This window comes from Oryzias melastigma, linkage group LG3 (assembly GCF_002922805.2).
Source record: "Oryzias melastigma strain HK-1 linkage group LG3, ASM292280v2, whole genome shotgun sequence".
Classification (NCBI taxonomy): Eukaryota; Metazoa; Chordata; class Actinopteri; order Beloniformes; family Adrianichthyidae; genus Oryzias; species Oryzias melastigma.
The window spans coordinates 9,702,911-9,719,313 of NC_050514.1; the positions used below are offsets into that span (position 1 = coordinate 9,702,911).

At 42.6% G+C, this 16,403-nt stretch overlaps 1 protein-coding gene across 6 annotated transcripts in view; it reads right to left on the bottom strand.

Annotated features, from left to right (window-relative positions):
* Positions 1 to 16,160, bottom strand: part of tle3b (TLE family member 3, transcriptional corepressor b) — a 36,421-nt gene extending 20,261 nt beyond the window's left edge. For 2 of the 6 annotated variants that reach the window (XM_024295493.2, XM_024295490.2), the window contains exons 1-7: positions 15,186 to 15,642; positions 14,556 to 14,775; positions 12,943 to 13,043; positions 12,615 to 12,678; positions 10,393 to 10,437; positions 2,250 to 2,312; positions 1,863 to 1,937 (exon numbers count right to left, since the gene is read on the bottom strand). In XM_024295493.2, the coding sequence (XP_024151261.1) occupies positions 1,863 to 1,937; positions 2,250 to 2,312; positions 10,393 to 10,437; positions 12,615 to 12,678; positions 12,943 to 13,043; positions 14,556 to 14,579 (372 nt within the window). In that variant the 5' untranslated portion in view covers positions 14,580 to 14,775; positions 15,186 to 15,642. Of the gene's footprint in view, positions 1 to 1,832; positions 1,938 to 2,249; positions 2,313 to 10,392; positions 10,438 to 12,614; positions 12,679 to 12,942; positions 13,044 to 14,555; positions 14,776 to 15,185; positions 15,644 to 16,073 lie in introns of those variants that run through there. The other 4 variants (XM_024295491.2, XM_024295487.2, XM_024295488.2 and 1 more) reach the window with 3 other exon arrangements.
* Positions 16,161 to 16,403: the final 243 nt, after the last annotated feature.

Consider the following 16,403-nt stretch of genomic DNA (forward strand, 5'->3'; position numbering starts at 1 on the left):
TAAATTAAATGGACGTTAAAAAAAAGTGACGAGTTGGAGACACACAAAGCGTCCATTTTTTTTAGCATAGGGCCTTTAACCAAAATGCAATATCTTACCAGAGCAAGATAAGATCAGGCCATTAATAACAAAAATATAAAATGATCTGGCAGGTCAGATAGAATCACTCAGCACCGGATGCGTCCCCCGGGCCGGAAACGTGCTGCAAATGATCCAGAGTTGTAAATGTCGTCAGGTTTGGCTGTTTAGATTAAATAGGTAAACTAATTGGAAGCCTTTACAGCTGGGAAAATAAAAGCAAATTATTTTAAAGTACAGTGTCCAACATTAAAAGTGAATTAAAACTATAAAAGGCATAACTGCACAATTCAGAAAGGTTTTTAGTGGGTCAATCAATAACAAAAAAAGCTATGAGATGTGAACAATTTCTACTTCAATGGAGATGTAATGGGTCTTTGTTTGAAGGCTGGTACCTTATTTGAAGAAAAAAATCGTCTATCTGACAGATTTGAAAGAATTTAAAGCTTTTAAGAAGAGCGATTTGTTGTTTTTCTTTGGTTTTATGCATCAACAAAGCAATAAAAACCCATCAAACAAAGCATCTGATTAATGACATGACTTGACATGAGCAGCTATGGTAACCTTGGGGGAATAACGAACAAACACTCAAAGCAAAAACAACAAGAGCTTTTTCCTGCTTTGCCTACTGTGCTGGCACAGCGTGAACCAGCACCGAAATATTTCATCTTTTACAGCGTTATTGTTCGGTACCTGCTAAGTTCCTTATCTCTGCTGCAATCAACACTTGTCGTGACTCGACTGCTTTAATGCCTAGTGGGTCAGAGGCAGAGGTAAGCCTGTTGGCCGGAACCTTTAATATAATTAAAGGCTAGCCAGAGTGAAACCTGACGAAGCCTGTGATCTGATCTCAGTCTGGACTGTGCTCCTGCTGTACATTAGATGTTCTCTGACGGTTGCACAAAAGGAGCAGAAATCAGAGCAGAACTGCAGTTGGAAACACTTCTCTGTGTTGACAGGTCAGGGCTAACCAACAATTACAGGCTTCAGAACTGTGAACACCATGTTGACACAGCATAGCAAACATTGTTAACTCAAAACGTAATAAATAACTGCAGACGGGGACAAGTCTGCACAAGTGAGGAGGCCATGACACCACGCTAGCATGTTTTCTTTTTAAGTGTTTGAAAACTACAAATAAAAGTGGGAAAACTGCTGACATGATACTACAATAGGATGTCATTTTTTAAGTTAATTTTTAAAAACCCACTCTGACGATCTACTTTAAAAGAATTCCCAGCTGTGTTTTAATTATGATAACACAATTTGTATCCAAAATCCACAAAACCCTGTCCTTTTCTAGGACATAATTTCTGCAGAGCAGCAGCAGTTCAATTGTCGACTCAAAGCACCCCTCCCTGTTGCTGAGAGCTCTCTGTTTAGGTGCTTAACGGCGTACATGGATCTATTTGTCTGCTAGTGGATGCATCAGAACAGAGCTTGTGGCCCGCCCAGTACATTTTCTACGTAACAAATACGCTCTAATTCAAACAACTTTTATCCGCTCCTGATTCATGAAAATTTTAATTTAAAAAAATACTAATAAATGCTATTCTTGCTTAATTTTCCCTATGTATCATCAGAAAACTACAAGAACGTTTTAACAGCACAATTTTCATCAGAGTGGGTCTTTAATCTGTGGTGTTTAGATGTTAAACTCAAGGCTATATGCACCATCGTGCCGGTCCTCCTCAGTGCATGCAGCTTTGCCCCCGTCCACAGGTCAAATAAAAGAAGAAAAGGGGTATACACACAGTCAGAGGCAGATTGGGAAGTCCACGTACCCCGATGATAGCATTCAGCTCAGTCATGGTCACCTGCTTAGCCCGCTCAACAGCTTGAGCTACCTGCTGTTGATGCTGCAGGACACAATTAAAGAGTTCAATCAAACATGAGGCCTCTTTCCCATGTGCATGTGTGCTCCACAGCCTTCACTGCAGAGCTGCTAATGCGTAGTACAGAGATTAGAAATATATTAAAACAACTTCAAGAGGACAATGAATGATTGGAGGCTAATCTTACAGGAGGCAACAAATTAAAAAATAGGACAATTCTGTTTTTAACAGGAGATGACAAATCATTTTGGTCTTTTAAAGAAACATCTGCTGAATTATCTTGGCATAAAAGACACGAGTCTGGTCATAAGATGCAGATTGGATGTCGACACTCACCTCTTGTGACAAGAATGGCATGATCTGTGCCAGAATTGCATTGAGGCGTTTGGCAATCTCAGTCTGTTGGAGAGAACAAATGAATAAATGTAAGAACAACACAGCAATTAAGTACTTTAATAAATTCAAAACTTCCTAATTCCAGAGGCCATTCAAGTACAAAACATAGACGTCTGGCTAAACGGGGGCCACCTTGGCACTAACTCCCGTCCCCGTCTCCACTGGCTCCATTAGGCCTTATTTCATTAAGAGGCTGAAATATGTGAATACCATCTGGCCAGAGAAGGCCTAATGAGGGCCATACTTTATAATTACGATTCAAAAAGAGTGGGGTGGGGCAAGTTGAAGCAGATAGGTTAACCCGGGCCCCGTCTATCAGATGCCTCTTTATTGACCACAAAATATTAGCTGGCACAGTAAGATGATCCCGCTGAGCTGGATGCACATGGAGCACTTTGGATCTTTGCGTTTGGACAAATGGATACCCATCTCCTGCACTTGCAGCTCCCCAGACATTGTGCACAAGCCTTTCTTTCCTTCTTTTCTTTTTTTTTTTTAAGTCTAAACCCTCCAGGAAGTTGATGAAGACGAGCAGCAGGAGGAGGTGAGCACAAAAGTGGAAAACAGAATAAAAGAGGGGGAATTAGGTTTGTGGGGTTGGACAGTAAAGTGAAACCATCTGATGGGATGCCGGGGTAATGCGGTTTGACTGAACCCAGAGAGGTGAACTAATTGATTCTGAGAGATTAGGGGTGGACGCCCAGCAGGTGTGTGAGGGTTAAAGACATCCTTCCCGCCATTTTATGCACCGCTGCATTCCAGTCTTACTCCCGTAACCCTGTTTCACTGTGAACAGAAGGAGGGCGGGGCGCGGGGGGGTCAGGAGGTGCCAGCAAATCTCTGCACAACCCCCTTGTCACTCTTCATTTTGAGTGGGAGGGGCGGGAAACAGGAAAAGGAGAAAAGCCAAGGTGGGGGCAGACCTTTGCCGGCCTGTCAGGCATTATCTCACAACCCCCGTCTGACCTCGGAGCCCACTGTGGCTTCGCTCTCCCCGTCCTCCAAAAGTGTCTTCGCACCCCTCCATGCTAATCCCCACCCCTCTCTGCCCTCCCTTCTCTCCCCGTCTCATCTTACTCCTCTTCTGTTGCTGGGGCAACGGTATCTGGCATGGCTTATCGTTATGTAAATTGGGCTCAGGCTCTGACCAGAACAGCCTGTAAAATCACATTAGACGCCGCACAGAAGCAGGTCATTAAATTGAATTTTCAGCTTGTCGATCTGATCGGCACAGAAAATTAATGAGGGATAACGGAGAGGAGAGGTGGAGATGGGGAGGGGGGCTGACACAGAGAAGGAGCGAGGAGTCTGTGGGGACTCATAAAGCATCATCATTAGAAGGGGGGTGGAGGGGGGCTGTATACAATGACGCAGAGTAAAGGGTAAGCATGTCTCGGTGTTTCACCGCCTCCATGGAAATGGCTGGAAAGGACAGCGGATCGGGGACTGTGGAAGCAGCGGTATGTCGATACACACTACTATTACAGACACAAAATTACAAGCCCTCCATCACTCAGAGAGGCACTCATTTCCTCAGAGAAAATCACTACTTTGGAGTCGCAATTTCAACATTCATATAATTCAAATGCATTCTGTGAGGAAAAGGGGTCAAATGGTCCCGAATCCTGCATTTCGTGTAGACGTAACCCCCAAGTTAATATTCTTTGGCATATACATGGTTGTCCTTCTGCTAAAATGTGGAAACTCTTAACAGAGTGAGTATGAATGCAGCTCACATGTCATCAGATAACTCGAGGTACGTTCACAACACCCTCTGCAACGCGTGTTCAAGTCACCCTTTTCAATGGACAATGAAAATCAGAAAACGAGATGTGTAAAATTAATTCACTGAAGTGCCGACTGTTTCAAAGTTGATCATGAAGGAGAAACTAATAATTGTGGTTTGTGCCTGGCTGGAATTATCTGACACAGAGTCTTTCATATATCGGAATAGAGCTGTGAAAGAAAAAGCCTGGAGCAAAATTTGAAAGATTTGTACCACTGACATTTTCACTCCGAGCCTCTTTTAACTGTAGATGGCAGATATTCCACGAGGAAAAACCATGAAGCAACCGAAGTTTAATGCCGTGAGATCAAACTTCCACATGAGAAAAAAGAGCTAATGTGCAGTAATCTTAAACGCTCGGCCACAAGAGGGGTTTAGAAAAAAAACCTTGTCCGTTGCCCCTTTATTAAAGCAAAATTGTGCATTTGACGCACATATGTGACACAACAAAACGCAGCTTTCTATAGGCAGTTTATATGCGATAAAAAACCCCTTTTTACACCCGTTTTAAGAAAACACAAGATTGCGTAATTAACGAGCTACTCTTAAAACGTGCGTTTTTCATGGCCAATACGCCGTTTTTTACTGTGTTTTTCCTGGCGATTCTTGACCCCTTTGGCTTGCCATATAAACTCCATGGGCTAAATCTGCATTAAACGTACGTCACATGCCAAGTGTGAACATGGCTTCAATCTCCCTTTAAAATGTGCCGATTGCGAGTGACCACCCCTTTACTTTGGATGTACCATCATACTGCATTGACCTTCTGAATCAGAAAGACTTAAAGCTACTAAGAAAGAGAACATTTTGTGCTTTTACTGCAGCTTACAGGTACTCAGCATCGTCTTGGTGCACCATGAGTTTGGAGAGGCTCTCTCAATGGTGAACTGAAAGCCATTTGGCTGTTAGTCGCTTCAGGCATTAGCCCTGGCGTTGAGAGCACAGTCCCTGATGGGGATTCAATTGGCCAGGAAAACAAGTGTGTGTGTCAGAAATGTCTGTTTGGAAATTATGCTTCAGCCAGAGGAGCAGAAGACGGAGTCACTTAGAGGTATCTTATTTATTATACGTGCACAAAGAGTATTTAGCATGTCCTTCCAATTTTAGCTCAAACACGAGACAAAAAGGAAGTGACATGTTTTCCTGCGAGGAATGCTATTAATTCACCGTTTTCAAACAGATTCCACCTAATTTCCTAAAGGCCGGAGCCTTCAGGTGGATATCGTCATCCTACTCTCTTATTTGGATCATTCAACATTTCTCTGCACACACACATTCCCATATTGTAGTGTTAAAGGTCCACTCAGATCAACTTTTGAGTTATTTTAATAGCGTTTCCAATGGATTCTAGTTCCGATTAGCCAAAATCATAAAACCTGTGTTGAATTCATTAAAATTTGCCTCTGGGCCCCAACCCCTTTCCCATCACACGTAACTGAGAGCTATCCGTTTACACTTTTCTCCCACTAGCTTACACCCGCTCACAACCCCAACCTAACATTAGAAGTGCAAAAAAAATGGTGCACATTATTGGAGCTATCCATCCATACAGTTTTAACCCAGATGTCAGCTCAGACAAGGAAAAAAAAGACGTACATGAATCTATTTGACTGCAAGTGGATGCATCAGAATGAAGACACAACTACAAGCTTTTTCAAACTGCACAGTTCCTGATTCACAATAATTTGAATTAATAAATACTTGAATATGCAATTTTGAGCTTAATTTTCTTTATATGTCTTCCATTATCAGAAAAATGCCACAAGAGCATATTATAAACGCCAGAAACACAATATTCCTGTGTGTTTTTACTAGTGGGTTTTTAAGGACACAGTCGGGCAATAATTCTGTAAAACCTCACTCGCTTCTCCAGCCTGCATATCAAAATAAAGCATATATCTCACAGCCTGCAGTAACCTCCTGCTCCTCTCCTGAGAGGCAGTGTGTGTGTTCTCCTATTCAGTTTGTTTTGGCTTTGAGACAGATAGACCATCATCACCTTGGCAAACAATTCCAGGAATCCTGTATAAATTATTCATTTGCACGAGCGCCGTTGCTCCTTCCCTTCTCTGTGCTCCTTTCACCCTCTTCCTCCAGGAAACAGACAAGATTCTCCTTGATAAAGCACTTTCTCCCTTTCCTTCACTTATTTAACAAGTGAGGAAGTTGATAGGCAGAGCACAAACACACAAAAGGGCTAACTAAGGAGAAACAAAAATGTCTGCGCTTTCAAAATCCTCCTCAACCTTCTCCGGTTGGTTGTTTTTCCTTCAATCTGCCCGGGATTTTCCGAAGAGACGGTTGACATCCAGGAACAGGCAGGTGCCCAGGAGATAAACAGCCGCCACGACAGAGAGCAAGGGGTGGTGAAAAACAAAGCAACCCCCACCACACCCTCACGGCAGTCAGCGGGGCATGTTGCTGAGGCGGCCTAATGAGCTGCGCTAATTAAAATCACTTATTGACAGCAAGCGAGGGTGATTACCTCCACCCCGCCATCAAAACAGACACTGTCAAAACAAATTACCTCTCGGCACAGACACAGATCCCTTTCAGAGCAGCCGCTCAGCGCGGCAGCAGAGATGGGGAGGCTGAGCGTCTGCTGGATCTCTGAACTACAGTTTGCTTGGGAAGACACAATTGGTGTTGTCATATATTTATGTGTGCAAACCCTTTCGTTCCCTTTAAACCCGGCTTGTTTGGGATAAAGTAAATTCACAATATTTGTATATTAAGCCTTCCATTTGAGCAAAGTAAAACGCCAGCCTTCGGTAATCCGGCCCTCCTTCTGCCACGCCAACAACAAGGACAGCAGTCTGTTTACCTCGGGCGAATGTCATCACAAACACTGGTTCGCCGGGAACGGGAGGCGGGTAGAACGGAGGAGGGTGGCAGGACTCATGCATTATTCAGGCAGCCCTCCACTGGGCTTACTGACAAACAAAGGAGTTGCACAGGACAAGTCGATTAACCCATTTACTCCTGAGCCTCTCCTCTCCGTGCACCTTTCCTGCACTGCCACCGTGGGCTCCTCCCACCCACCGCCGCCTCCCCACTCCTGTTAAGTGACAGAAAACACTCGAGGACGTGAAGGAGGCAGGCGGCTTTACCTCCTCGATAAACACAAAACACACGCAGCAACCAAACGCCTTGCACCTGATGAATTGCAAAGCGCTTCGCTGTTCCGACAGGGCCACCCTCCCACCGACGCCATTAACCTGCCACATCTGAAGGCCGGGGCGCCTCCACCCCACCACTCTCTACGTCCGCCTCTCTTACGGTACTTACTCCCACTCGCATACATAATATCACACAAGTAATGACTCCGGGGCCGTCTTTCATGCTGCACTGATGGGGTGGATGTGGGTGGGGGGTAAAGGGGGAGTACACACAGAGGGGGTGGAAAAGGGAAAACCGAGCAAGCAAATGAGAGGCAGGTGTGAATGAGAAGATTTAAGCGGAGAAGAAAGGGAGATAAGAGAGGCATCTAGAAATCACGCTGCCTTTGTTTGGAGCTTTTATGAGTGAATAGAATGAATCACTGCTCCGGAGTCGGCCCCTGGTCACGTCTTTGCAGGTAATCTACAGAGGTGTTCAAAGGTGCAATTTGATTATTTGATAGGAGCGGCTTCTCGTTTAGGACTGTGGAGTCTGCAGTCAACGCGGGATCAGCAGGAAAGTAATCCAAGCAAAGTCAGCAAGCAGATTATAGCCGACATGATGATATTTTATCTGCTGATCCTGTCCACAAGCACATACTCCAGATAAGATGCTAAATACATCCAGACATTTAAAGCTACGTTCACACCGCCGTCGGCATCGCGCGTTCAAGCAACCACTTTCAATGAAAAGTATAGGGAAACGCACGTTTTGGGTGTTTAAAACTCTTGTGTTCACGTATAGCTACACAAGCTTTTACGACTCTTTTGCAGCTATTAAACGCGCATTGCAAGATATACCAGATTTAACTTTGACCAATTAGGGAGTCGGATTTGGTAGTGATGCATGGATGGTTTCCCTTTTAATTCACAGAAGTCCCAATTGTTTGAAAATTGACAGGGGAGGAAAAATTAATAATTTTTTGTTTTCCCAGCTGGAATTACATGGCACTAACCCTTGGCTTACAGAATCTGGACTGCTACGGTCCATACGCCAGAGTCTTTATGTAATTTGAGAAGTGTGAGAGGCCCTCATATTGCATCCAGTCCGGTCTGTCCTTTTTGCGCTCCGTATTAGTTTTATTTGGATCAAATGATTTCCAGACGCCGGAGCACTTTCCGTGAAGTTGGGGCAAATGACAAACTAAACAGGAAATCATGCGAGTGAGTGTAAACTGCATCCACTAGATTTTTCAAAATAAAACCTATTTTCTCCTGTACTCGCCGTTTACACCATGTTCTAAACATTAAGTCATTGTGACAACCAACCTCGGTCTTCTCTATTTGTTACACAAGACGTGTAACACAATCAAATATGTACATTTAAGCCCATATAAGACAAAAGTATTAATACAAGTTCGCTGCTTACCCCCTGTATGAAGACGGGTCACGCAGAAAAAGAAGTGTTGTGAATTTGTTTACCAATACCTTACTATATAAATGGCGGGTTATTCCATGAACCTACATGAGTTCGGAGTCTCACAATGTTGGCAGCTGAGCCAGTGGTTGCAGCAGAACCACAAGCATCTGTAGCCAATGTGAGTCATCTGCCGTAGCTAGACCGCTCCGGCGTCCAAACCGGAGTCGGACCGGATGCAGTGTGAGCCCGGGGTATGTCTCATAGATCAAGATTTGCAATATTTGCACCGCTTTTACCTCTCAACTGTAGGTGGCAGACGCACTAGTATACAGTACAAAAAGAAGTGTGAACAATGTGGGCTATACGTGCGTTCAAGAACCAGAGTTTAGCACATTCTTGCATCAAATGCCCAGAGTGTACATAGCTCCGGTTAGACAGTTTTGAAAATCCTGGGAGGCTGCTAATATATTAATCGGAGAATAAGTGTGTGGGCTTCTTTCAAATAGGGCTGGGTATCAATAATTTCCAGAATCGATTCAATTCGATTCATCAGAGCCTGGATCAATTCAATTGCGATTTTTTAAAATTCTTTTGATCTTTCAATTCAATTTTGAGTTTACACAGTTTACACATTTACATACACTTGTTCAGAAATGCATTAATAATCTACTATACGTTTTGAATATATTTATATTAATCTGATACAGTTCACATTCTGTAAAACGTATTAGTGAAATAATGAGATTGTTAATATCATACAGTGTTACATTGTTTCTCAAAAGGAGAAGCTCTAACAAAAATGTTCAGATCATTAACATTGTAAACATTGTTCTGCTTCTCCTGGAGGACGTTTTAGTTTTTAGCACTAGTTGGCGATTGCACTACAGCAGTACACTTTTTTAAAGAAGAAGAAAGTATGAGCAATAAATTGTTCTTTATGCCAAAAATGGTCACCAAAAAAATGTTTCCTTAAGAGTTTGAAAAATTAGCAGTAGCCATCCTATGGAAAATGTAATTAAACATTAGCATCAAGCTAGTGGACTTTAGCTTTAAGTGCTAGATTGATCTCAACTTTTATGAATCAGTTATTGATCTATTAAGCTTACATCAATTCAAATCGATTTAATCAACCCAGCCCTACTTTCAAATAAACCTCAATTACAGCGAATCCGGTCTTTAGAACAAGCTTCCATTATTGACTAATCTGCCTGCAATTCTTGGGACAGGAAATGTGGTAACAAAGCAAAAATAAAAAGCACCCTGTTGTGACATGCAGCTGCTATTTTTAGTGCTTAAATAGTTGGATTGTGTTTTCTACCCACGTTCCCTCATGCTTCTACTAACTCTGCTCTGTTTGTGTTGTACAAAGAACCTGTGGACGTCCATCCCCTAAAATCCACTTCAGGCCTGCATTGGGGCCTATTTTTCTTCAACAGACCAGCAAGAAGGATGCAGAACAGGAAAGCGTGCACGCTCACAAGGACAAAAACCACTCAAAAACACACACCCCCTCAGACGGTCTGCCAAATACTTCACTTTAATCTTATCAAACCATCCCCATCAGGCAGTGTGCCCTTAGCGTTGTTTAGCCTGTCAGCGTTTTCACTTCAGGAAGCCGGCATGTGTACACCTCCCAGAGGCATTTAGGAAAAAGGGTAGACACTGAGGTCAGGTATGCATGCATGCATGTGTGCCTGTGTTTATATTCCTCCAAGACTAGGGGCAGGAAAACAAGATTATTTTGGCTGTACACAGACCGTCTCTGATATGGCTACATACCTGTTTGTGCATCTCAATGTTGAGCCCGTAGGACATTTCATAGTACTGTAAAAAGAGAAGAAAGGGCAAAACATAAACATCCATTCCAATGACTTTCCATTCAGCTGAGCAGACCTATGAAAGCTTGATATTTGTTTTTTAATGGAGAATCCTCCAAAAAGATGTTTTTTCTACCTAAAAACATGACATGTCTGTGCAACGAGGACCGGAAAAGTACTGCACCACCACCGCTGTGACATTTTTCTAGACTTCAAAAAACAAACACCACAAACCCTATGCAAAGAGATGTTCTCTTTGCTGCCACAGTATACCGATTGTTTACTTTTGCATGCAACTGCCCACATTTGCACCAAAACCACACCATTAGGAAGTGACTGCACCAAGCTAAGCACCCCCTACACACACACACACACACACCACCCACCACCAACCAATACAAGAAGTAGTTTGTTTCTCAAACACCTTCTGTTGATCATATCTGAAAAAAACTTTGAGGAGTGTTTACCACCCATCAGATAAAGAACGTCCTTTCTCATTGCTTTACAGTGAAATTTGCACTGAAAGACTTCAGAGTAAGCAATTCCACCTTCGTTCAGTTGAAGCTACTAGTTGTATTAAAAATGTTTTCATAACGGAGCAAATTATGTATTAAAGTTGCCTTATGAGAATTTTTTTTTTATTTTTAAAAAACGTTCCCAGTAGGGTTTTTATTGTGATTATGAAGTTTTTAACCAAAATCCCACAACAAAAATGTCTTTGATGTCTATCTGAAGCCTCCGTTTCTAAACTCTCCTCTGAGGGGGCGTGGCTTTTGGACCTGAGCTGAGTAGCCCCGGCCCAATCCCCACTGTCTGATTATGATATCTCTGTGTCTCACTAGCATAAATCTTCACTGCTCCTACATAAAAATGTCCAGCAATATCGAGAATGTACAGCTGAATGGTTCTGATCCGGATGCCACCTCAGACAAGGAAGTGAAGAACTTCATGGACCAAACTTCCTCCAAAATCCTGATTCTTTCTTCTTCCAGTTCACCAAAGACTCTTTTAGCTAATTCTCCAATGTTTATTGACGTTGCTGTGATCAATACATTCAATCATTGGTTTCTCAGAGTTCTTGATAAAATAATGAAAGCTAACATCAAAATGCTCTTTCATTGATTTACAATCCTTTCCAAATGCTGTCAAATGAGCCACCGTTCACATTTCCATGGTCACATCAAGAAGCTCCGTGGAGTCTGGTGGAGATTTTCCAGCGTTCTCAGTCCTGCTACCGTAAGTATTGTGTGAAACTCACACTAAAAATCCAGTGACGGCTGATTTGACCACAGAAATGTGAATGGCAGCTCATTTGACTGCAGTCAATGGGATGATACCATCTTCTCTTCTCCAGAACCTGAACTAGACACGCTAGCCGGAACAGATGAGGGACAATTACTAATGAGCAACTGCTGCTCTGCAGAAACTATGCCCTAGAAAACGACACTTTTAAAAATTTTGACTAAAAACAGCATATCATTATTAAAAGACTACTGGGAAAGATGATCAAAGCAGGACTTTAGGATGAAACTTTGACATTTAAATCAAAATGTTGAATGAAAAATCAGAAATCAAGGAGAATTTAAAATTGATTCCACTTAGTGGGTTGAAATGACACCTGGCTCCATCATTAAGTTATTGAACTCCACACCATATAACCTATGATGTTTATGGCTTCAAAACATTGACTGTATATGAGTCAAGTGAGTGTGACATCACTATAAAATACAGTTTACTTCCGGAACCAATCAATTTAAGTCAATTCAGTCACCATTTTTTTTGTAATACGGACGCCGACATGTTGGACACATGTTCCGATTGGTCCAAGTCAGGCTGAGTAAACAATTCCATGACAACCACTCATCAATCAGGAGTGAGCTGATTGGAAGTCCACACCCCTTCCAGACGAGAAATCCTGTCCTAGTGGGTTGTGTTGAGTATTTTTAAGAGAATGCTCACAATAAATATTCTCCCCCAAAGCATACTTGAGTAGGAAGAAGGTCAGGGGGGAGTACAGGTCTAACCTCTGCTAGAGTTTCCACCTTGCACCTTCTTATCCAGTGAAATCACAAGCTGGAGTCAATGACCTATTGAACCTGCACCACCTGTGACTGCTCACCTGAGGCAAAAAGGGGAGGGCCCGCCACTTTATCACATTCACAGCTTTACAATCATTGCACTCACCATGACATAATGACGCTGCATTTCGGTCTTTTCGTTGGCCAGTTTGTCGTACTCCACTTTGAGACTTCAGAAGGACAAAAGACAAAAAGAAAAGTGGTCTGGATTAAATGCGCATCAAAGTTGGCCAGGATGTGGGGCAAACGCACCACTTGTGGAGGGATTAACAAGAGAAGTGTTTCATAACACCTCACTGATAAAGCAGTTTATAGTTCGATGTGATAAAAGCGTTAACAAGCCACATGAAGCTGCAGCAGTATAATTATTTTAAAAAGGCATGGCAGCTTCCTCTTCCTATTGTTTCCAGAGAATTGCTCTCAGTAGTCATTACCTGTGGTACTGGGCCTGCAGGAACTGAAATTCGTCTTTGATCCGATCACAAGACTCTGCCACTGTAAACTTGAAGCCAGGCTGCCCTGGCTGGTGAGGTGCCTGGATAGTAGGATTGAAAAGAAGAGCAATGTCAATAAAACATGTTACCTTGTATCTCCTCTTTACTGTGGCCCCAAAGAACAAATCACAACAACAAAACCCTCAAAGCAAAAACATATTAAAGACCACGACAACAATAAAAACTCAAAATAAAATTACTTAAGAAAACAAAATTCCAGAGACCAAAACACTAACCAAAAAAAAATGAAACAAAATTAAAAGGAAACATTTCAGAAGCATTTCCAGAATTCAAAGTTTATGTTAAAAAATGAAACAGCCACAAAAGGTAAGTAGTATGATATTACTGATTGGATGAGGTCTGAGTCTTGACACTTGGACAAACGTCATCAACCAATCAGTGATGTCCCATAGTACCTACCCTATGCTCTTTTTGTTGTTAATCTTGTTGATGCTTTTGCGCTAAGTGATTTGTTGTTGTTATTTGCATTTCAGGGCCACCATACATCTTTGCCCCAAAAGTGTTAGAAAAGTTAACATTAGCAATAACAGACATGAGTTTATCCATGAAGATGGAGGAGACAATGACAAATCATTAGGGGTGTAACGATTAATTGATGATTCTTATTCCTACAATCCAACCAAATCAATCAGTCAGGCAAGATGTAAATCCAATCAAACTTACCGATGATATTATAAAATTGTTTCAAATATGAAATAGATCAGTTTTATATAGATATTGGAAAATATAATTTGGATTGAGACATGATAGGTTTACTTTACTACATCTCAAAAATGACCAAGTGCCATCACAGTGGACAACACACACGTGATGGCAGCAAAAATGATCAAACCATCAATACAGTCCAATGTTTGGAAACACTGAATTGAATAATGTTTGATGTGATAAAACATCAGTGGCTGAACTTCATTAAACCAAAATATGAATGGATTTACCATCAATTCTTGTTTACTTGTTTGTACAGATATTGAATTTACATTTGATTACTTTGCAAGAAATATAAGAAATGTGGAAAACAGTGCAGGGGTTGAAGCTTTTAATGACCTGGATGTATTTTAGGTCAGTGAATCAAAATGAACCCATTTTTGCTATGAATCGTAACATTACGATTTTGAATCGAATCGTTAAAATTAATTGTTTCACCACTATTAACCAAGTATTTTATTTCCGAGCTGCACTGGGTGACATTTTGGATAAAGAAGTCTAGGATTGATTTTAAGTCAGAGAATCGGATTGTTCAAAACGAACCAATATCAACCATAAATCGTATCGTCAACCACAAATTGTGATATTAATCGAATGTTACACCCCTTCAAATCATACAAATAACCTTTGATTTCATAAACTATACAATGGCCTGCTTTTTCATAGTTACACTAAATTTTAAGTTGCTTTTTAACAAATAAGGTCCATCAGTTTCCCTGCTGCCACCATAAGGTGGATCAGCAGCTCCATCCTCGCCTAATGAAGCCGTTTTTCAAAGGTGGTGTATTTGCATCCATTTACAAACAGTGACACAGACATCTACTTACCGGATGCCGGCCTTGTGGATACATGTCTCGTCTTTCACACAGGGGAATCGATGTGTTTTCTTTCGCCCGCCTCCCCCCCTCCCTGTGTCTGTCAGTAGTCCCAGTCAAGGTGCGGTAAATCACCGCCGCCCCCTCCCCAATGTGCGCAGGATGGCGGCGGACAAAGCCCGTCCTCGTCTCACACTCCGACCAGTGGATGGATCAGCTCCCGCGCTCCCAACTGAACACACACACACAGAACCGGACACCGCTGAACAGCTGAATCTCATTAACACTACCGACGACTGCACATCCGCACGAGCGCAAGATCACTGGATCCCACACTCCTATAAACACAAACAAATCAAGCAACACATCTGCTGAAATGTCAATTTTGGATCGCAAAGAGGAAAAAAAATAAACAAATGTGCGTTTGATCCATTGGGAGAAGGGGGGAATAGAGCCAAAAGTTGAGAATCACAGACGGAGCGACGCGATTGAAGCCTTGAAGAAGTCGTCTTCCTTCCATCGACCGAGCATAAAGGAGCCCGCCTCCGTGCTTTGGATCGACAGGCTTTGAAAGTCGGCTCCCACAAAGCAACACCACCACCACCCGCCTCGTTAGCGGCTCTCTTCATGTAGCCCTTTTACCTTTGTCTCCACCGTGTCTTCGCCTCCTCTGCACACGTTCAAACGTATCCACGAGCACGCGGCTCCCTATCCTTGATTTGCAGCCGCCACCGTAGATAGAAAGCGGCGTCTCCTCGCCTCGGTTTCTCCACTTTTTTTCCCTGGATAGTCCCTTTCGAAGCCCGGTGACTCCGTCGCTTCGTCCGGTCGGACGCTGGAAGAGCCCCTCGGTTCGGACGAACCTTTGACCGCCAACAACTTCAAAGGAGGGTTATGTTATATCCAGTAGCGCAAGTGCTGGGCTTGTAAAATTGTAGTTTTTTTTATTATTATTATTTTGTTTAAAAAAAAAAACAAAAATGTCGGCCGTTGTGGAACACACCTCCAGCCTGCTGCTGGGCACCAGTTCCTCCTCTGCGCTGTACCACACACAGACTGCGCGCTGACACCGGGACCTGACTGCCGAGAGAGGGTCCCGCACTAACCAATCAGGCTCTTCCGAGAACGCGCCAATCACGACACGGTGTCCCCACGTGGACATTTCAGAAACTCGGCGTCCTGATTGGTTTTTAATAAGTGACCTCACATGTTCGCCATTTTGGATGTAAAGTGACATTCTGTGCGTTTAACAACTTGTTCAAAACAAAAGTAATAATTTATGTGTGTTTAATATTGTAGCAAAGCACACATCGTCGACTTTTATGATGGTAAAGTTCGGGCTTCAGCACATAACAACTGACATGACTTTTTTGTTATTTATTTTAATAAAGCAAGGTAGTGAAACTGCCAACCAAATCTAGCGCTAAAAAAATCACCTGTTATAAATATTCGTTTAAAACTACAGCAGAAATAAAATTTGCATTTACCTACATAAATTATCGAAATACTCAAATTAAGAAATGAACTGACCAAACCCAGAAGCAGCTTCACTTAATACTATAAAATCCTGAAACGCGCGAACGCCGCTTCATCAACAGCAATGTTCTTTGAGTGACTTGAAGTGATCGACCTATTTCTAACGAGACCTCAAGCATCCACAATCTTTCCTATCAGCAGCTTTGGGTGCGCTGAACACGTCTGCGTCTCAGCCAATCACACGAGGCTCACTTTCCCCGCCCCACGTGGGTCTTTCTCACTCTACCGCCTTTTTTTGTCTCCGTCCAATGGTGTCGCAGCTGCACCGAATCTCGGCCTGTAATTGGTTGAGCACAGGGGAAACTGTCAGTCAGGAGTCCCGCT